This window comes from Ammospiza caudacuta, chromosome 1, assembly GCF_027887145.1.
Source record: "Ammospiza caudacuta isolate bAmmCau1 chromosome 1, bAmmCau1.pri, whole genome shotgun sequence".
Taxonomy (NCBI): domain Eukaryota; kingdom Metazoa; phylum Chordata; class Aves; order Passeriformes; family Passerellidae; genus Ammospiza; species Ammospiza caudacuta.
Genome location: NC_080593.1, coordinates 1,281,635 through 1,303,796, shown reverse-complemented (window position 1 = coordinate 1,303,796; position 22,162 = coordinate 1,281,635). Strand labels below are relative to the sequence as shown.

At 50.3% G+C, this 22,162-nt stretch overlaps 1 protein-coding gene across 2 annotated transcripts; it reads right to left on the bottom strand.

Moving 5' to 3' along the window:
• Window positions 1-243: 243 nt before the first annotated feature.
• Window positions 244-21,870, bottom strand: CCDC12 (coiled-coil domain containing 12). 2 transcript variants are annotated; one of them, XM_058815102.1, is made up of 7 exons: window positions 21,739-21,870; window positions 11,508-11,578; window positions 4,194-4,273; window positions 2,843-2,904; window positions 2,288-2,322; window positions 1,825-1,901; window positions 244-902 (listed from the first exon to the last, which is right to left on the bottom strand). In XM_058815102.1, exons 1-7 carry the CDS (start codon window positions 21,862-21,864, stop codon window positions 823-825), a joined length of 531 nt encoding a protein of 176 aa, XP_058671085.1. In that variant the 5' UTR covers window positions 21,865-21,870; the 3' UTR covers window positions 244-822. The 2 variants fall into 2 exon arrangements, with proteins under 2 accessions (XP_058671085.1, XP_058671094.1); XM_058815111.1 differs by lacking the exon at window positions 21,739-21,870 and adding an exon at window positions 12,440-12,627.
• Between the last annotated feature and the right edge of the window lie 292 nt (window positions 21,871-22,162).

The window sequence follows — 22,162 nt, the reverse complement described above, 5'->3', positions numbered from 1 at the left end:
TTCCATGGGCTCAATCCCACTGCTCCTTCTCCAACTTCCAGGGACCCAATCCCACTACTCTTCCAATTTCCAGGAGCTCAATCCCACTCCAACTTCCATGGACTCAATCCCACTGTTCCTCCAACTTCCATGGACTCAATCCCACTGCTCCTCTTCCCACTCTTCTGCAGGACAAGTGACAACTTTTTCCACATGGAATTGTTTTATTAGGAAAAGATCCATTAACACTAAAAAGATCCAAAAACAATAAAAAAAGAGGAGCAGGACACGCTCCTGGAGGGTCAGGAAATTCAGGAGCAAAGCAAATTCCACATTAAACTTGGCTGGACGCAGAGCAGCCAACGATTCCCGAGCCACACTAGGGGAATCGTTCCTGCCCCTTCCCACAGGGATTCCGGGGCTGGCCATGGATATTCCCAAACACTCAGAGCCTCAAGGAGTGTCTGCACAGCAACAGGAGCACCAATCCCTGGGAAATGATCCTGCTTTTCCAAGGGCTGCTGGCATCTCCCTCCTTTCCCAGCCAGTCTGGATTGACCTTTGCGGCCCCAGCCTGGAGTCTCCCACTTTTCCTTGCTCCAAGGAAGTTCCAGCTAACTGGGGGGGGGATCTGTCCTGCTCCCATCAACCCCCCACAATCCCAGAAAGTTTTCCATGGAAGTTCCTCAGCAGCCAGCCAGGCTCCTTGGATCTGCCTCTCCTCCAGGCACAGCAGGACTGGGGAAGTTTGGGAAGAGGGATGAGCAGTCCCGAGCAGGGAGGGACTGAGGGACGCAGGGTCGGTGCGAGGCAGATCCAGAGCCCATTCCTGATGGATTCTCCTCAGTCGGAGTCGCTTCCCTCCTGCTTTGCTGATCCCACAGCCGACGCCAGCTCCCCCTCCTGCCCTTTCAAGCGCTCTCCTGCCAGGAAAAAAACATGGAGAAGGTGTTCCAGATTGCAAGGCAAGATGTGTTCTGTTACCATCTGTGTGGCAGTTGTCTCTTGTCAAGTGGGCAGTTTGCCTTATCTCTCTCTGAGTGATCACAATCACTCCTCCGTCTGGGGGGACACCTGCTGATAACAGCTACTTAATGTCACTGCATGGCTGATAAGAACTACAGCATCCCATTGGGAGATGTGAGCCCAGAGGGAGGAGCCAAGCATTCCTACCCAGATATAATCTGGAGATTCTGGAACACCAGCACGGCTTCTGCACTGGATTCCCCAGAGGAACAGCAGCTGCCTCTTCTCCCACTGGATCTTCAGAGGAAGAATCCATCCTTCTCTACAGGATCCCTGCTCCAGCAGAACCACCCCTGACACTGCAGGAGGGCTGAGCCACAATTCCAATGGCACTGCCACCAACACCCTGACCCACAGGGTGTCAGGTTGGGTTCTGATTCTGTCAGTGTTGTTCTAGTGTACTGCATTGTTTATTTTATCTTTTTATTTTCTTCCCTATTAAAGAGCTGTTATTTCCTGTTCCCATATTTTTTGCCTTAATTTAAAATTTATAGCAATTCAGAAGGGTGGGGAGGGTTTACATTCTCCATTTCAGGGGAGGCTCCTGCCCTCCTTAGCAGACTCCTGTCTTTCCAAACTGAGACAGAAGGGATGGATGGGTTGGATTGGGAGTGACCCAGAGCAGAAACCCAAAACCCTTTCCTTGGCACAATCCAAGTGCTCCTGGAGAATCCTTGGGAAGCTCCTTGGCACCAACAGCTTCCCAGATCCACTTGGGAAGGGATCAAGCCCCACCAATCCCTCCCTGCATGGATCCCAGCACGGATCAGGGAATCCCTCTGGAATGAGCCACCCCATCCCCACGGCTCCGGGACGCACGGATCAGCTCCGCGATGGCTCTCTGGGTCCTCTTCTCCAGCTTTTCCAGCTTCTTGGACACATCCCGCTTCAAATCCCTGGGGGGGAGAGCCACAGGGTCAGGACAATTCCATGGCCAGGCAGGGCCCACCTTTCCCAGCGGAAATTCCTTCTGTCTCCCAAGTGCTCCAAAACCAACCCATCCCTCAGTGACCAGCATTCCAAAGAATCAGCAGGAAAAGGGAATTGAGTCTTCCTCCACAGCCAGGAGGGTTTTCCAGTTCCATGGAATCATGGAATGCTCAGGGCTGGATGGTTACTTAAAAATCAGCTCATTCCAACCTCCCACAGGATTTTCCTGGCATTTTTAACCCTCAGCTCAAGTTTTCCTGGATATTTCCAGCACAACCTCAAGGTGTTGGAACCCCCCCCTGCTCAGACTCCAATCCCCTTTTCCCAGGAGCAGCATTCCACAGGCACTCACCAGTCAGGTTTCCTGGGAGCCAAGTTCGCCAAATCCTAGGGAAGGAGAGGAGACAACCAGTGAAAGCCAAAGGCAACATTCCAGCCTGCACAGAGCAGCTCCAGAGTTTCAGCTCCAGATTCCTAGATCTGGATTTTCAACTCTGGATTTCCCAGATCTGGATTCTGAGATTCAGATTTCCAGCTCCAGATTTCCCAATTGAGATTTCCAGATCTGGATTCCCCAGATCCAGATTGCCAGCTCTGGATTTGCAGCTCTGGATTCCGAGATCCAGTTTTCCCAATTTGGATTACCCAATCCAGATTTCCAGCTCTGGCTCCCCAGATCCAGATTCACAGCTGCGGATTCCCAGATCCAGATTTCCCTGATCTAGATTCTGAGATCCTGATTCACAGATCCAGACTTCCAGCTCTGGATTTCCCAAATCTGCATTCCCAGCTCCAGATTTCCCAATCCAGATTCCCAGACCTGTATTTCCAGATCCAGATTCCCCGATCCAGATTTCCCAGTCTGGATTTCCAGCTCTGGATTCCCAGCAATTCCAGCTTTACCTACCACCTCATCGATGATTGGCTCCGGCTTGGCCGCTTCCAGCTGCTCCTTCACCGTGTCCTCCACTAGATGGGGAAACAGGATCAGTGTTGGAAAAGCAGGAATTCCACCAGCGCTCCAGGCTCGGCTCCCAAAAGCTTCCCCAAAACCCCATTCCCACAGCTTTACTTAAAAACACAGTGCCCACACCTGAGTACATCCCTTTGGTATCCAAACCCTCCTGAAAATTATCTGGGAATGATGGAAATCCCACAAGCAGCAACGGCAGCTGGAAGCTGGTTGGGATCGAAGCCTCTTTTCCCAGCATCTGCAGGGATCAGCTGCTCCAAAGGAAATTTTGCTCTCCCTGACTCATTTCCAGGTCTGGGACACTTTGGAGGTGTCAAGCTCCAGCCTAGGCCTTGGGGAAAGCTCTGGAGATATCCGGGATAATGGGAAAACACTCATGGAAAAAGCCACCCATGGAGAGGCTGCAGCACCAGGGAGCACATCCCACTCCAGCAAATCCCTTGATTTTGTGGAATCAAGGACAATTTCAGTTGGAAAAGCCCTCCTGGACTGAGTCCAAACATTCCCAGCATTGCCAAGGCCAGCACTGCCCATGTCCCCAAGTGCCACATCCACAGGGATTTCAATCCCTCCAGGAATGGGGCTCCACCACTGCGGGACAACTGGTTTTCCCAATACCCAACCTGGTTATTCCCTCTCCTCCTGCCCCTGTTCCCTGGGATGGATCCCAATTCCCCCTGGGCTCCAGTCAGGGAATTGTGCAGCTCCCAGAGCCTCCTTTTCTCCAGGATAACATTTCCAGCTCCCTCAGGAATTCCCCAGCTCCACTCCCTTCCCTGGACACGCTCCAGCCTTCCCATGACTTCCCTTTCACATGGAAGTTTTAAGCTCCTACAAAAAATACAAGGAAAGAGCAGTGCCAGAATTCCCAGCCCTCACTTTTTATTCAGGGCATTTTTCAAGGGATTTATTCCAGAAAACTCCACATTTCAGGATCTGGGGAACTCCTTCACTTCCCCTTCAGGTGATTTATGGAAGTTCCGTGTGAGGAAATTCCAGCCCAACGCCCTCAACTCCCGCCTGAGATTTCCTTCAAGATAAATCCAACAAAAAACAGCCGGAATTTCCGGGAGGCTCCTCCAGGGAGGCTCCTCTGAGGATGAATCCTCGGATTTGGGCCTGGGAGTGTTCCCACCCCTCTTGTGCAATGCTGGGTGTGAGAGTGACAGGATCAGATATTCCAAGCCCTCCATGGACACCTCATCCCAGTGGATCTCCCACCTTGGGAAGGGCACAGAGCTTCCCATGCCCTGGTTTCCCTTCCCACATTCCCATTTTCTCCCACCTGAGGCAGGTTTGGCGGGGGGCAGCTTCCTCTTCTTCAGCTCCTCATCCTCGGGGTCGTAATTCCGCAGCTTGATCTCCCTGGGAAAAGTGGGAAGAGCAGTGAGGAAAGTCTGGGATGGCCCAGTGGGCACTCAGGAAAAGCAGGAATGTTGGAATCAGGGCCAGAGGCAGCTGAAATCATGGAATTATTGAGGTTGGAAAAGCCTCCAAGATCATCAAATCCAGCCAAGGCCACCATGGGTCTGTGTTCCCAAGTGCCACATCCATGGGTTTTAAATCCCACCAGGAATGGGGACTCCCATTCCCCATTCCATAAGGAATAATCCCAGTATCCAACCTGAGCCTCCCCTGGCACAACCTGAGGCTGTTCCCTCCTGTCCTGTCCCTGTTCCCTGGGAGAAGAACCCAATCCCCACCCGGCTCCGACATTTTGGGTCTAAAAACGGGGATACTCAGGATGGAGACCCCAGGGAAGATCCAAAATAATGGAAAAAATATAACAGGGAAAGACAGGGAGAAAAAAAATTATTATTTAGGATACAAAGTGACTATCCAAGCATTTCTGGAAGAGCTAAAATCAGGGAGCAAATCCCGGTTCTGGAATAAATGGATGGTGGAGCTGAGGGAATGAGGGACCCAAACATCACCTGGAAGTTTTTCCATGTTTCCATCTCCTCCAGGGAAGCTCAGGAGTCAGGACTGAACCACAATCCCGGGATATTCCCATCTAATTTAGGCTGTAATTGGACACCCTCATTCCCATGAGTGATTCCTCACTGGAACCAAACCCTGCAAGCCTCAAGAGGAATTCCCAAAGCCACAACCCTGGAAAATCCAGTTTGCAGGAGCTCATCCCAGCTCCAGGACACTCTGGAGGCTGCAGGATCCATGGAAAAGCTCAGCCCACGGGGATAATGAGGGAGGTGAAGCTCATTAACCACCAAGGATGGGATTAATTGGGATTAAGGCTCCAACAGAAGCTGGGAAGGTTGGGAAGCAGAGGACCAGGTTCTTAAGGAAAGCACCAAAACTCCAACCTTGGAAGTCAGCAGAGCACAGGTGGAAAATCCAACCCTTCCCACTGCATCCCATTCCTGCTCCAGCATGGGAATCTCCTGGCCAAGAGTCTGAGCCACTCCGTGGGAGTGCTGGGAACACTGGGATGTGTTCCTGAGGTAAATAATGGAATTCCAGAATGGCGGTGACGCTTGGGATCAGGGCCATGGGTAGGGACACCTTCCATGATTCCAGGGTGCTCCAAGCCCCATCCTTGGACACTTCCAGGGATCCAGGGGCAGCCACAGCTTCTCTAGGAATTCCATCCCAGCCCCTCCCCACCCTCCCCAGCCAGGAACTCCCTCCCAAAAAGGAATTGGGAGGATTTGGGGAGTGCAGCATTCCAGGGGGAAGCAGTGGACACTGCCAGGGGTGGCACAGTCCCTGGTTTGGGTGGGGAATATCCCAAATCCGTGTTTCCCTCAGGCCCAGGGCTCCTGGCTGGGGAAGCAGGAGGGATCCCAGCTTTTTTGGGAGGAGGCCCTTGGCACCGGCACGCCGGGAATGCGCGGAATGCCTGGAGCGTTCCCGATGGAAACCAGGCCCCTCCGAGCTTGGCTTGTGCTTCTCTGCTCCAGCCCCAAGGCTTTCATGGAACAAACAATTCCACAGATTCTTCCAAGGCCCCTGGCTGCCAAAATCCTTGAGGCAGGAGCACCTGGAATGGCTGTGCCATGAAAAGCTGGAACAGGGATTTCTTCCAGTGTCACGGGTCCCTTGCTCCTGTCGTTATTCCCAAAAGTCACTTGGAGCTGCTTCAGGAGCAGCTTCCCCATCCCACTCCCTGAGGCTGAGGCTTTCACCTCCAGGAAAAATGTATGGAGATCATGGAATCATCCTGGAATGAGCTGGGATCCAAAGGTGATCCCATTCCACCCCTGCCATGGGCAGGGACACCTCCACTGTCCCAGGGTGCTCCAGCCTGGCCGTGGGCACTGCCAGGGATCCAGGGGCAGCCACAGCTGCTCTGGGAATTCCATCCCAGCCAGGAATTCCCAATTCCCAACCTCCCATCCATCCCTGCCCTCTGGCACTGGGAGCCATTCCCTGTGTCCTGTCCCTCCATCCTTGTCCCCAGTCCCTCTCCAGCTCTCCTGGAGCCCCTTCAGGCCCTGCCAGGGGCTCTGAGCTCTCCCTGGAGCTTCTCCTCCCCAGGGGAACATTCCCAGCTCTCCCAGAGCAGAGAGGTTCCAGCCCTGGAGCAGCTCCATGGGATCCCCTGGATTGACTCCAGCAGGTGCTGCCAACGTTCCCGGGTTCCTCACCCAAGGCACCAAAGGAGGAGCAGGCAGAGATCCAGGAGAGCCCTCTCTGAGGAAAAGCTCTTCCCTGGAAAAGCTGCTCCTGCCCGAGCGTGTCCAAGCCTGTCCTGCTCCCAGAGTGGCTCCAGAAGGAAGGAATCCCAAAAAATCCCACCCCTCTCCACACCAAACTTGCCGGGCCGGTTGGTTCTCCAGGACGTGCTCCCTGCTGGAGCAAGGACTGGGAGACATCCAGGTGTTCCAGGAGAGCTGGAGGAGATCCCAAATCCATCAGGATTCCCACAGGGCTTTCCCAAGCACCTGAGCTTTTCCAGGTGGACACTGGGAATTTCAATATCCATGAATCCAGACAAAGCCCACATTCTGTGTGGAGCATGGGATCCTGCTGGAGCTGGGTGATATTCCAAACCATCCCCACCCCAGCCATGCTGGGAACACCAACGCTGGAACGAGGACAAACCTCATCCATGTTCTCCTGCGGCTCCTCCGGGTTGGGATGGATCCAAACCCAACTTCCACCCTTGAGGTTCAACCCAAAGGAGCCCTGGAGGCACCTTGGGAGCACCGAGATGGCCACGGGATAGCAGCTGGGATAACTGCTGGAATCCCTGGCATCAGATCCACCACCCCAGCACAAAGATTGGGAGCAGAAAGGTGCTCCAGATGTGCTCCCATTCCCAGAATTCTCATGGCAGCATGGGCAGCTGGAAGTCTGAGCACCCAGAAATCCATGCCCAAAACACCGTGGGGTGGATGAATTCCCAGGAATGTTTTCTGGAAAAGAGCAGAGTGCTGGGAAGAGCCAAGGGCTGGAAGGAGCAGGGGGAACCTCTGGAGGCTCATCCCAATCCCAGGGAAAATCCAGGATCACCCAGAGCTTGAGATCATGGGAAAATCCATGGATCCTTCCCTAGGGATGGATCAGCTCCATCTTGAGGGGAAATCCTCCAGCTCCAGAGGGAGGAAGGCCCAAAACATGGATCAGAACCTTCAGGGATGTTCCCAGCCTGGATCCCGGTGCTCTCAGATTCCAGGGGGATTCAATCCTTGTTTTCCCTTTTCCAGCTTGGAGCAAAATATGGCAATTCCCAGTTTTACCCATTCCCACTCCTTTTCCTGAGCACATTCCCGATGGGAAGGGATCCCTGCGATGCTCCATGTCCATGTCCAAGCAGGAGCAGATCCCAGGAAGTGTCACCCAAACCCTGCCCGGGTCCCCAGCTCAGCTCCCACCTCCCACATTTAATACTGATTTTTTTTTTTTTTTTCCATTCTTTTCCTTGTCCTAAACCCCTTCCCTGAGATTTCCACGCTCCGGGATGAAGGAAATCAGGTCCTGGATTCTCCTGGCGAGCCCAACCCCCCTCTGGAGCAGAATCCCGAGGGATTTTGAGGCAGGGATTAACAAACAAAAGCGCTCCGGACCTGTCTGGTGACATTCCAGAGGGAGGAATTCCTCAGGGAGATCGGGTTTCCCAAGCCCGCTCCTCCCCCAGAGCAGGAGCTGCAACTTCCCAGGATAACTCCGTGTCCAAGGGCAGGCTCCAGCGTGGATTCACTTTTCCTAAAGCTGGGAATTTGAGCATTATTTTTGTCCCGTCCTTCCCCAAGCTTTTCCTTGGGTTTTTAACTCCGCTTTTCCCACCTCTGACGAGCACAAGGAGCCCAATTCCAAGGCTCGGAGCTGCGGGATGGGAATTCCAGGCTCCAGCAGGTCCCTGATTCCCAAATCCAGCGTTTTACCCCGCGGGAATGGGGCGGAAAGGCCGAAATCCTCCCACACCCTTTTCCTGGGAAAGGTGGAGCAGCGGCTCCGCTTCCTGGTCCGCACAAAAATCCAAAGGATCCGAGTTTTTCACAGCTCGAGAGAGAATCTGGATCAGGGATCGCAGCTGGAATTCCTGGGAGAAGAGCAGGGCTTGCAGGGCTGGGAATTTGCAGGAAAATGAGGAAAGAAAAAGGGGATGGGGAAGCTGGGGTGGAGCAGGAATAAAGCAGGATGTGGTGAAAAAATGGGAGCACAGGCTGGGAAAAATGTTGGGAAAATCAGAGCTGAGAGGATCTTGTCCTTCCTGCAGCCACTGGAACAGAAAAGTTGGGAATTTTCCATCCCTGGAAGTGCCCAAAGCCGGGTTGGGACGGTGGGAGCTGTCCCTGCCCATGGAATGGGATCATCCTTTGGGTCCTTTCCCACCCAAACCATTCCAGGATTTTTCCTGGCAGCACTGGGATGCCAGGAGCAGGCAGGAGTGGGATCTTCCAGGGATTCCTGGAAAAATGAGCAGAGGGAAAAAATGTGGAGAAGGGGTGGGAGAATTCCAGAATGGATTGCTTGGAAGGGACTCAAGGATGATCCCATTCCATGGGCAAGGACACTTCCACTGTTCCAGGCTGCTCCAACCCGGCCTTGGTCACTTCCAGGGATGGAATTTTATGGGATTTCCCCATATCCCAAGTGGCTGAGAGGGAATTCCTAAAATCAATTCATAACTAAAGGGAAAAGCAGGAAAAAAATCCTTGGGATGGCTCCATGCCCTGGCAGGGACCTCCAGCTCCTTCTCCTGGAGTTTTCCCTCTCCAGAGAATCCTCAGGATCCCAGGGATCCAGCAAGGATTCCAAGCCAATCCATCCTGGAATCCCACCCCTGGATGGGCTGGGATGGAGCTGAAGTGAAGCAGCCAGGAGAGAAAATCCTGGAATTCTGCTCCACAAACCATGGGATTATTCCCTGAACCACCACATTCCCTATCCCACAGAATTCCTTCTGCCTGGAAAACCCAGCCCAGCTCCTGCTTTGGAGGAAACAGAGATTCCAGCTGCCAGGATTCCTCACTTCCCAAATCCAGGTGAAATTCCAGCAGATTTTCCCATTTTCCCCAGGCCAGTAGTGCCCAGCAATTCCCTTTTCCATAGGGAGATTCTTGGGAAATCCAAATCCAAGAGGAAATTAAGGGATGGGCTCTTCCAGATCCAATTCCCATGGGAAAAGCAGACATTCCACAAAGAAAAGCAAAACAACATCAAAAGTTGGGAATTATCCAGGCAAAATTTGGGATTCAAACACTCCCATGGAGCAGACTTTGCTTGAGGAGATGGGAAGGGTGGGAAAATAGGGAAATCCATCAGGAAGTGAAGTTTTCCCCCAAAAGAGGAGAATCCCAAAGAATTCCATGAACTTGAGGAGAAAGCCAGGTTGGAATTTCCCCACTCCATATTTTCCTCTCCACCTGCGACTTCCTTGGATTTTCCAGGAAATCATCCTGAGGCAGGGGAAGGATTTTGGCTGAATCTGCCACTGGATGAAGGAAAATCCATGGAAAAACTCCTGGTGCTGCTGAACAGCAGGAATGGAACACTGGGAATGGAACACCAGGAATGCCCTCAGATCCCTCCAGGCAATCCCAGCACCATTCCCAGGAGAAAATCAGCCCAAACCAGGATTTTTCTGGGATTTGGAGGATGATTGCCAGGAAAAAATCTGCCCAAACCTGGATTTTTTGGGGATATTGAGGATAATTCTCAGGAGAAAATCAGCCCAAATCTGGATTTTTGGGGATTTGGAGGATGATTCCAAGCATAAAATCAGCACAAACCTGGATTTTGGGTGGGGGGATTTGGAGGATGATTCCAAGCATAAAATCAGCACAAACCAGGATTTTTTTGGGATTTGGAGGATGATTGCCACAGAAAAAAATCTGCCCAAACCACGATTTTTTGGGGGATATTGAGGATAATTCTCAGGAGAAAATCAGCCCAAATCTGGATTTTTTTGGGACTTGGAGGATGATTCCAAAGATAAAATCAGCACAAACCAGGATTGGGGGGCGGGGGGGAATTTGGAAAATGATTCCTAGGATAAAATCAGCCCAAACCAGGATTTTATTTTCTGGGATTTAGAGGATGATTCCCAGGACAAAATCTGCCCAAACCTGGATTTCTTTGGGATTTGGAGGATGATTCCAAGGATAAAATCAGCCCAAACCTGGATTTTCTTGGAATTTGGAGGATGACTCTCAAGAGAAAATCAGCCCAAATCAGGATTTTCAGGGGGGAGGGATTTAGAGGATGATTTTTAGTATAAAATCAGCTCAAACCAGAATAGTTTTGGGGATTTGAAGGATGATTCCCAGGAGAAAAGTAACTGAAATCAGAATTTTTTGGGGATTTGGAGGATAATTCCCAGGCTAAAATCAGCCCAAACCTGGATTTTTTTTTTTTTTTTTTTTGGGATTTGGAAGATGATTCCCAGGAAAAATCAGCCCAAACCAGGATTTTTTGGGATTTCAAGGACAAATTTCTCATTCCAGCCAGGCCTGGACCCACAGGGCTGGGAAAACCAACCCAGATTCCATCAGCTCCTGATCCGGTGGCAGTGCTGGAATCTGAGAGCTCCTGATCCATTCATTTTTCAGGAGCCTCCCAGCTCTGGTTTCACCCCCAGAGCCTTTTCTGGCACAAATCCCAAGCACAGAAATTTCCCTCTGCCAAGAAATTTGGCTCCTCCAGCCCCAAATCCGTGTGGGATTTTCTCCACCAGGATTTGCTTTTTCCAAAGAGTCATTCCCAAAAAAAAAAAAAAATTTTTGAAAAGGATTTTCCTCATTTTTTTCCTGGTTCACTTCTCCCACAGAGGAGGTTTTTAGGGATAAATCCATAGGAATAGGCCACATTCCACATTTTCCACCCAAATTTGTGATCCCAAAAAAATTCTTGGTGAGAATCAGCAGGATCTGCCTCAGGTTCCATTTTCCAGGGAAAACAGCCACAGGAATCCATGGAAAAATCCCAATCCCTGCAGGAATGGCTGGGAATTCAGGGAAGCTCCCAACACTCCAGGTTTTCCCTCTTGATCCATGGAATTTTGCCTCCCAGATGAATCCACCCATCCCTCATTCCAAATTAATTGCACAAAATTCCTATGGAAAATCCTATTTAATCGCAGAGATCCAAAGGAAAATCCTCCTGGGAAAAGTGGGAATAAAGAAGGAATTACCTGTGCTTGACTGGCTCCTCTTCCTCATCTTCTCTGGGAATTTTGGGTTCAGGTTCTCCACCCTCCTTGTTCTGCCAAAAAAAAAAAATGGGATAATCCATTTTGGCTTCTCTGGAAAACCAGGAGAGCAAAAAGCCCCAAAATCCTCTGGGATTGGGATATTTTTGGGATATTTTTGGGATATTTTTGGGATATTTTTGGGATATTTTTGGGATATTTTTGGGATAAGAAATTATTTGGGAATGAGTGATGAGAAGCCATAAAAATCTGGGAATTCACAGAGTAGGATTCTTTTTTTTCTCTAATTTATTATTTGGGATGGAAAACATGGAATCCCACAGGGAGCAGCACAACAGAGGAATTCCAGCTCCAGGAAAACTTTGGAGCAAACTCCAGTTTTTCTGGAATAGGGAAAGAGGCTCCATGGGCAGCAGCAGATCCCAGGAAAAGCAGGAATTCCCACTTCCATGCACTATCCAGGCAGGAACAGGGATGGAATGGTGCCCAGGAGGAGCTGGGAATGAGCAGCCATGGAATTCTGGAATCCTGGAAGGAAATGAACATCCCAACTTCCAAAAAAAGCAGGAGTAGCTCTGGATTTCCCAGGAATGGACACAGCAAACACTGCTCAGCTCCACTTATCCCAATTTTTATTTCCATGGAAAATGATTGGGAATGAGGAGATTTTAGCCCTCTCCATTTTCCCTAAAGGCTTGGATGGGAAGGGATCCTAAAGATGGCCCCATTCCATGGGCAGGGAATTCCCACAGTCCCTGCTGCTCCAAGCTGGACAGGGATGAGCAGCCATGGAATTCCCTGGGAATTGCCAACATCCCACCTCTCCCTGCCCTCTGGCACTGGGATCCACTCCCTGGCTCCCATCCCTTATCCCGATGCCTCTCCCAGCAGCAGCTCCAGGATCCTGATATTACCCAGGAGCTCCTCCAGGCCTGGGAATGTTTCCCAAAGTGCTGACTCATTCCCTGGATCCCTCTTCTTCCAAACTCTTCCACAATCCGGGTTAAAAATTACATTCCCAGCAAACAGGGAAGGGAGCCAGGGCTGGAATTGTCCAGGTTCAGCTCCTGCTCTGGGGACAAGGAAAATATTCCCCTTTTTTCTCAAGGGAAAACCGACGATAATCATCCCTAAAATCCCAATTCAATTCTGTTTTCATTCCCTGTTTTAAATCCATTAAAACCTTGGGATGCTCCCAGGAATTCCCTGTTCTATAAATTCCATAAAACTGAGAATTCCCTGCTGGAATTCCATGCTGCAGCTCCAAGCTGGGTAATGTTCAGCCGCCCTTGAATCCGTGGAATTCCAAGTCCCTTCCCACACTTTGAGTCCTTTCCCACTCCTCTCCTCTCCTCGTGTTCCAGAGCTGCATTCCCCTCACTCCTGCTGGAATTTTATCCACAGGGTTCCAAGATAAGGAAATACTTGGCACAAATATTCCCAGGAGCCCTGGCTGCTCCCACTCCTGACAATTCCTGCCTTTCCTGGGTGTTGGAATATTGGATTTCTGCCTTCCCTGGGTGTTGGAATATTGGATATTCAAATATCCTGCCACGAGCTCGACCAAAATTCCCAATTCTGGGTTCTTTCCTTCCTTCCCATTCAATCCAATGCGTTTTAAAGGCTTGGGGATATTCCTAGAAAATCAAGGCAAAGGATTTCCACGGAAGTTGTGGGGGAAAAGGAAAAAAGGGCAGGGAAAGGAAAAAAAAATGGAGAGGGAAAGGAAAAAAAATAGGCAGGGAAAGGGGAAAAAAATGGGCAGGGAAAAACAGAGGGAAACAAAAATGGCAGGGAAAAAAATGGGGAGGAAAAGGAAAAAAGGGCAGGAAAATAGGGGATGGAAAAAGCAGGCGAAACAAAAATGGTGGGGGAAAATCGTGAGAGGAAAAATGGTAATGGTGAGGGGGAAAAGGGCGGGAAAAGAAAAAAGAGAAACAAAAATGGCAGGGGAAAAAATCATGAGGGAAAAAAATAGTGAGGGAAAGGAAAAAAGGGAAGGAAAAAAACAGAGGGAAACAAAAATGGTGGGGGAAAATCGTGAGGGAAAAAATGGTAATGGTGAGGGGGAAAAGGGCAGGAAAAGAAAAAAGAGAGAAACAAAAATGGCAGGGGAAAAAATCATGAGGGAAAAAATCATGAGGGAAAAAATCATGAGGGAAAGGAAAAAAGGGAAGGAAAAAAACAGAGGGAAACAAAAATGGTGGGGGGAAAAAAATCATGAGGGGAAAATGGCGGGGGAAAAGGGCGGGAAGAGAAAAAGAGGAGGGGAAAAAACAGAGGGAAACAAAAATGGCAGGGGGAAAGTCGTGAGGGGAGAAAAATGATGAGGGGAAAAAGGGCAGGAAATGAAAAAACAGAGAGAAACAAAAATGGCAGGGGGAAAAGGCGTGAAAGAAAAAAATTGTGAGGGAAAGGAAAAAAGGGCAGGAAGATAGGGAAGGGAAGAAACAGAGGGAAATAAAAATGATGGGAGAAAAATCATGAGAGAAAAATGGCGGGGGAAAAAGGGTGGGAAAGGAAAAAACAGAGGGAGACAAAAATGGCAGGGGAAAACTCGTGAGGGGAAAAATGGTGAGGGGAAAAAATGGTGAGGGGAAGGAAAAAAAGGGCAGGAAAAGAGGGAAGAGAAAAAACAGAGGGGAACAAAAATGGTGGGGGAAAAATGGTGAGGGAAAAAGGGCGGGAAAAAAGGGCAGAAAAGGAAAAAACAGAGGGAAACAAAAATGGCAGGGAAAAGGGCAGGAAGCAAAAGGGCAGGAAAGAAGCCATCACAGCTCTGGATTTCCCAGGAATGGCAGCAGGGATGGGCACTGCAAACCCTGCTCCTATCCCAGTTTTATTCCTATGGAGCAGGGCACGGGCAGGAGGAAGGAGATTGGGGCACTCCTGAATTCCCAGAGCTGAATTCCCAACACTCCCTGAGCCCACGGGCACAAAGGCTTGGACTGGAAGGGATCCTAAGGGTGATCCCATTCCATGGGCAGGGAATTCCCACTGCCCCAGGGCGCTCCAGCCTGGCCTTGGGCACTGCCAGGGATCCAGGGGCAGCCACAGCTGCTCTGGGAATTCCATCCCAGCTAGGAACTGGGCTTTTCCTGTCACTCCTGGATGGAATTTTGAGTTATTCCCACTGAAAACAATGGGAATGTTCATGGAGAAACCTGGATTGTGTCCTGCCTGTGGAAAAAAATCCAGGTTTTTTGGAATTCCCTCAGGGTTGGAGGCACCACAAATAGGGAATTGCTTCTGTCTGCTCCTTCAGTGTCAGGATCAGATTCCCCCAAGGAAAACTCTGCCAAAATATTTAGGTGAAAAAAAAAAAAATAATGGGAGAGGAGAATAAATCAATGGAATAAGGAGATTCCTGTGTGAAAATTCCACCAAAAAAATGGGAAGTTGCTCCTTTGTCTGCAGTGCTTGGATTCCTGACAGAATCCAGCAAAGGCTGAGCTGAGGGAAAGCTTTTTGTGGGAATATATTCAAGGATTACCCAGAGAATTTAAGGGAATTTAGGGATTCCTGCTTTGGGATTCCCACTTTTCCTTTCTTTCTGTAGAAACTGGGGGATGAGGGACTTTTACCATAATTTAAGGAAAAAATTCCTTGCTGGGACAATATTTGGCATTTCCCATTGGGCACATGCCAGATTTCCAGCTTTTCCCCTTTTCCTTTTGCCCTTGCTGTGAAATTCTGTGGGATTTGATGGCTCAAAGTCCCACTCTGAGGAAATTCACAAGAAAATTCCCTGGGAATTCACAAGGAAAATTCCCTGGGAATTCCTCTCCTTTTAAGATCTGTGGGGATGCTGCTGATCTTCCCAAATCCCTCAGCAAAATCCAGGTGGGATCGCTGTGGGAATTCCAGGCTCAGATTCCCTCTCCCACCCCAAAACTCCTCATCCAAGACCGCCACAGCTCCTTCTCCTGCTTTTTCACCCCCAAATCCTTGAAAAGCCGGAGCTTTGCTGTGTTTTTGTGGGAAGGAAGGGTCTCCCATTGCTCCTTCCCTCCTCCCTGCTCCGGAGCATTCCCTGTGCTGCTCCTCGAGCTGGAAGAACTCCTCTGGCTGCATCCCAAGCTTTTGTTCCCGGCTGGATTTGCTCCAGAGCCACATCCCTGCTCCTCCACACCGTCCCAGCAGGAGGAAGGGCTGGCACTGCTCCTTTCCTCAGGCTTTTCCTGCTTTTCCACCCTTTTCCCAAAGCCCCGGACAGCCCCACACTTTGGCTCCTTCTCTCCCTGTTTTTCCCTGGATTTATTTATTTCACGCTGGGATTTGTTTTTTCCCAGAGCAAAGCTCCTCGTGATGCAGTGCCCAAGGCTTGGGGGAAGTGTTGCTGTGGAAACAGAGCCCAGGGAAGTTTTTCCAGCCAGGATAAAACACCCGGAGGCCTCCAAAGGATCCATTCCCATCCAGGCTTTTTTAGGGAATTGGGAAAGGGCTGGAGCACAGGAAATGTTTCATCCTGGAGGTTCTTCCCAACAATTCCAGCTTGGGAATGCTGGAGATAAGAGGGGAGTTGGATGGGATCCCACAGATTCGGGGTGGGATCCTCAGGGCAGGAAGGGCTCAGAGCAAATCCAGAGGATTCCATGGAGCTGCTCCAAGGTTGGAGCCTCTGCTCTGGGAAAACTGGGAATGTCCAGCCCAGAAAAGAGGAAAAACTCCAGGGAGAGCTCAGAGCCCCTGGCAGGGCCTGAAGGGGCTCCAGGAGAGCTGGAGAGGGGCTGGGGACAAGGATGGAGGGACAGGACACAGGGAATGGCTCCCAGTGCCAGAGGGCAGGGATGGGTGGGAGATTGGGAATTGGGAATTCCAAGGATTTTTTTCCCCAGTGAAGATCCATTGACCTTGAAACGTTTCCCAGAGATCTGAAGCTCGGGATCATTTGCATTTCTGGAATTAAGGCTGGAAAACAAAGGGATGAGCTGTCAAAGGGAATGGAACCAACAGGGAATAAAGGAAAGGCTTTTCCTGGCTTTTATCCCTTTCACAGTTCCCAAAAAACCCCAAGAAAAGCTTCCCAAGGACCTTGAGCTGCTCCACAAAAACTGCTGGAACTTTCACCAGCTCAGGATTGTCCTGGGGTGGCTCCTCCTGGAATATCCAGCATTTATTCCCATTAAAAACTGGAATTCCTGATGGGATCACAGCCTCAGCTTTGCTGCCCCATGGATTTCAGGCCTGGAATGTTCTGGGTTCCCTGCCCATGGAACTGGGTGAGCTTTATGGGCCCTTCCCAAAAGAAATCCGGGATTCTCCAGGGTTTAATAAAACAGGAATTTCAACCCAAATATTTCCCACATCAGAATTCCCAAATTTCTCCCTGAGGGCTGGGAATGGCTGAGCTCTCCCAGAACCTTTCAAAGCTTTCCTCTTTATCCCAGCTCTTTTCCAGGAGTTTGGAGCCATCCTCCATCCCTCTGGAATGGCACTGGATCCACCAAGTTGAAAAAATTTCCCACCATTTCTTTATTTCCTGCCATTTTTCCTTTCCCACCCTCAGCTTTCTACCCTTGGAAAACCAGGAATTCTCTCCTAAAACCCAAAGAGCTCCACAGGAGCTGCTTGGAATTCCCAGCCCACAGAACTGGATGAGTTTTCAGGCTCCTCCCCAAAAGAAATCCAGGATTCAGCATTCTCCAAGGTTTAATAAAGCAAGAATTTCAACCCAAACCTTTTCCACGTTACAACACAATTCCCAAATTTCTCCTCTGACAACTGGGAATGGCTGAGCTCTCCCAGAATCTTCCAGCAAGGTGGGAAAAGTTTCCCTCTATATCCCAGCTCCTTTCCAGGAGCTTGGGGCTGTCCATCCCTCTGGAATCACACTGGATTCTCCCAGTTGAAAAAATTTATTTTCCACCATTTTTTCCCACCATTTTTCCTTTCCCACCCTCAGCTTCCCTCCTTGGAAAACCAGGAATTCTCCATTAAAACCCAAAGAGCTGCTTGGAATTCCCTGTCCTAGGAATGGGATGAGCTTTAAGGTCCCTTCCCAAAAGAAATCTGGGATTTTGGGATTCTCCAAGGTTTAATAAAGCAGGAATTTTGACCCAAACCTTTTCCACATCATGACAGAATTCCCAAATTTCACTCAAAGGGCTGAGAATGGCTGAGCTCTCCCAGAATCTCCCAAAGTTTCCCTCTATATCCCAGCTCTTTTCCAGGAGCTTGGAGCTGTCCATCCCTCTGGAATGGCACTGGATCCACCCAGTTGGAAAAATTTCCCACCATTTTTCCTTTCCCAACCTTTTCTTCCTGCCCTCAGCCCTCCATCCTTGGAAAACCAGGAATTCTCCATTAAAACCCAAAGAGCTGTTTGGAATTCCCTGTCCTAGGAATGGGATGAGCTTTAAGGCTCCTTCCCAAAAGAAATTTGGGATTCTCCAAAGTTTAATACAACAGGAATTTCAACCCAAACCTTTCCCACAATCCAACAGAATTCCCAAATTTCTCCTCTGACAACTGGGAATGGCTGAGCTCTCCCAGAATCTCCCAAAGTTTCCCTCTATATCCCAGCTCCTTTCCAGGAGCTTGGAGCTGTCCATCCCTCTGGAATCACACTGGATTCTCCCAGTTGAAAAAATTTATTTTCCACCATTTTTTCCCACCATTTTTCCTTTCCCACCCTCAGCTTTCCATCCTTGGAAAACCAGGAATTCTCCATTAAAACCCAAAGAGCTGCTTGGAATTCCCTGTCCTAGGAATGGGATGAGCTTTAAGGTCCCTTCCCAAAAGAAATCTGGGATTTTGGGATTCTCCAAAGTTTAATACAACAGGAATTTTGACCCAAACCTTTTCCACATCATGACAGAATTCCCAAATTTCTCCCCAAGGGCTGGCAATGGCTGAGCTCTCCCAGAATCTCCCAAAGTTTCCCTCTATATCCCAGCTCTTTTCCAGGAGCTTGGGGCTGTCCATCCCTCTGGAATGGCACTGGATCCACCCAGTTGGAAAAATTTCCCACCATTTTTCCTTTCCCAACCTTTTCTTCCTGCCCTCAGCCCTCCATCCTTGGAAAACCAGGAATTCTCCATTAAAACCCAAAGAGCTGCTTGGAATTCCCTGCCCACAGAACTGGATGAGCTTTAAGGCTCTTCCCCAAAAAGAAATCCAGTATTCAGGATTCTCCAAGGTTTAATAAAGCAAGAATTTCAATCCAAACCTTTTCTACATTACAACAGAATTCCCAAATTTCTCCCATGAGGCTAGGAATAGCTGAACTCTACCAGAATCTTCCAGCAAGGTGGGAAAAGTTTCCCTCTATATCCCAGCTCCTTTCCAGGAGCTTGGAGCTGTCCATCCCTCTGGAATCATACTGGATCCACCCAGCTGGAAAAATTTCCCACCGTTTTTCCTTTCCCAACCTTTTCTTCCTGCCCTCAGCTTCCCATCCTTGGAAAACCAGGAATTCTCCATTAAAACCCAAAGAGCTGCTTGGAATTCCCTGCCCTAGGAATGGGATGAGCTTTAAGGCTCCTTCCCAAAAGAAATTTGGGATTCTCCAAGGTTTAACAAAACAGGAATTTCAACCCAAACCTTTCCCACAATCCAACAGAATTCCCAAATTTCTCCCCAAGGGCTGGCAATGGCTGAGCTCTCCCAGAATCTCCCAAAGTTTCCCTCTATATCCCAGCTCTTTTCCAGGAGCCTGGGGCTGTCCATCCCTCTGGAATCACACTGGATTCTCCCAGTTGAAAAAATTTATTTTCCACCATTTTTTCCCACCATTTTTCCTTTTCCACCCTCAGCTTCCCATCCTTGGAAAACCAGGAATTCTCCATTAAAACCCAAAGAGCTGCTTGGAATTCCCTGCCCTAGAGGAATGGGATGACCCTGAAGGTCCCTCCCGTGCTGGAAGCAGGAGCAGGCACAGAGAATTCCCACTGGGAATTCTGGCCCAGCACCCCCAGCCCTGAGCTCATCCCAAAGTGTCATTTGAGCAAATGTCACTGTTCATTTCCACGGATCCCATCCCAAATTCCAGCACAAAGGGCAAACCCAGCTGGCACTGCAGGAGATGAAAGGAGCCTGGGATGGGCTTTGGGATCCCAAGGAGATTTTTTTTTTAATCCTTTTTTAATGGAGAAGGGGAACTGGGGAAATCTCCGTGTGCATTGCCATGGAGATGGGAATGGCAGCAGGGAAATCCAATCCTGGGGATTTTCTGCTGGGATTTTTTAGGAATTAACCCTCCCTGGCAGGAATCTGGAGATCCTGGTCAAGGAAAAGAAGGGAAATCATTGGAATGGGGGTTTTCCAAAGAATTTCCTGCACTGATGATGGGAAAAGAGTTCTGGAACGGTGGAATTCCCGAGGTCGGAGAAGCCTTGGGATGGAGTCCAAGCATTCCCAGCAGTGACCCAGGTCCCACATCCACGGGATTGGGAATCCCACCCTGCCCCAGGAGCAGCACCCCAAACACCCCAGAGGGTGCCCATGGAGGGGCTGAGGGCTGCCAAGGGCCAGATCCCCAGTCCCAGCAAATCCCGAAAAATCCGGGATCCACAGGGGGCCCTCAGACACCCCAAAATCCTTCAATCCCTTCCTGCTGCATCCTAAAGAACTCGGGGTCTGTCTGGGATCTTCTGATACCCCCAGCCCCTCTGGGACCCCAAAATCCCCAAATCCCATCCCACCGCATCCCAAAATTCTCAGGATCCACGTGGGACTCTCTGGGACCACAAAATTCTCAAACCCTGTCCCACCCAAAGCATTGGGGATCCCAAAAATGTCAGCATCCTCAAATCCTGTTCCACCCAACTAACAGAGGATCTCAAAAATCCCAAAAAACTCAGCATCTACACGGGACTCTCTGGGACCCCAAAACCCTCAAATCCTGTCCCACCCAAAGCACTGGGGATCCCAAATAACTCAGGATCCACAAACTCTGTCCCACCCAAATAACAAAAGATCCCAAAAATCTCAGGATCCACATGGGATCCTCTGACACTCCCCCAGCCCCACTCCAGACCCTCTGAGACCCCAAAAATCCTCAAATCCCATCCCACCGCATCCCAAAATTCTCGGGATCCACGTGGGACTCTCTGGGACCCCAAAACCCTCAAATCCTGTCCCACCCAAAGCACTGAGGGTCTCTAATACCCCAAAAACCTCTGGATCCTCAAACCCTGTCCCAACCAAAGCAATGGGGATCCCAAATACCCCAAATCACTCAGGATCCACATGGGATCCTCTGACTCTCCTCCAGCCCCACTCAAGAACTTCTAGGACCCCAAAATCCTCAATTCCTGTCCCACCCAAATAACAGAGAATCCCAAAAAACTCAGCATCTACACGGGACTTTCTGGGACCCCAAAAGCCTCAAACCCCATCCCACCCAAAGTACTGGGGATCCCAAAAATGTCAGGATCCACAAACTCTGTCCCACCCAAATGACAAAAGATCCAAAATATCCCAAATATCTCAGGATCCACCTGGGACCCTCTGACTCTCCCTCAGCCCCACTCAAGAACTTCTGGGACCCCAAAATCCTCACTTCCTGTCCCACCCAAATAACAGAGGATCCCAAAAATCTCAGGATCTACACGGGACTCTCTGGGACCCCAAAACCCTCAAACCCTATCCCATACAAAGCATTGAAGATCCCAAATATCCCAAAAATCTCAGGATCCACGTGGGACCCTCTGACTCTCTCCCAGCCCCATTCCAGACCCTCTGGGACCCCAAAATCCTCAAATCCCATCCCACCACATCCCAAAAATCTCAGGATCCACGTGGGACCCACTGGGACCCCAAAATCCTCAAACCCTGTGCCACCCAAACAACAGAGGATCCCAAAAACCTCAGGATCTATGTGGGACCCTCTGGGACTCCAAAACCCTCAATTCCTGTCCCACCCAAATAACAGAGGATCCCAAAAATCTCAGGATCCTCAAACCCTGCCCCAACCAAAGCGCTGAGGATCCCAAGTATCATAAAAATGTCAGCGTCCTCAAACTCTGTCCCACACAAATAACAGAGGATTCCAAATATCCGTAATAACTCAGGATCCCCAATCCAGACCCTCTGGGACCCCAAAACCCTCAAACCCTGTCCCATCCCAAGCACTGAGGATCCCAAATATCCCAAAACCTCAGCATCCTCCGCCTGTCCCCATCACCCCCAGGCCTGCCCCCAGGCCCCTTCCGCAGCCTCGGCCCCTCCGGGGGCTCCCCCGCCCTCGCAGCGCCCAGCCCGGCCGGACCTGCAGCGTGCGCTGCCTCAGGGCCTTGAGCCGCTCCCGCCGCTTCAGCGCCTCCTGCTCCAGCCGCCCCAGCACGAACCCCTCGGGCTCCTCCGCGCCCTCCATGCCGCCACCGGGCGCCGCCATCTTGTACCCCGCGTCCCGCTGCCGTACAGCGCGCAGCGCGCATGCGCGCCAGGCTGAGCGTGCCGAGTGCCGAGCGTATCGATGAACAATCGATCGGGGGGGTTTGGGGCGGGGGGAGAAGGAACAAAAATTCTCCGTTAAATATTTGGGAACGCTTTAAAAGGGGATTAAAAGGGAAAACGAGGCGAAAGCGTCGAGGTCTGTTTGTTAGGATGGAGAGCAGGGCTGAGCTGCGCTAATTATTAATTATTTGGGGTGGGGTGGGGCTTTGCCTCGCTGCCCCCGTTGATGAGCGCGG

Coding starts and splice junctions, on each gene's coding strand:
- CCDC12 (XM_058815102.1), bottom strand. CDS start 21,864: ATGGCGGCGCCCGGTGGCGGCATGGAGGGCGCGGAGGAGCCCGAGGGG. Junction 11,579..21,738: donor TGAGGCAGCGCACGCTGCAG/GTCCGGCCGGGC, acceptor TTTTTTTGGCAG/AACAAGGAGGGTGGAGAACC. Junction 4,274..11,507: donor GAGGAGCCAGTCAAGCACAG/GTAATTCCTTCT, acceptor CACTTTTCCCAG/GGAGATCAAGCTGCGGAATT.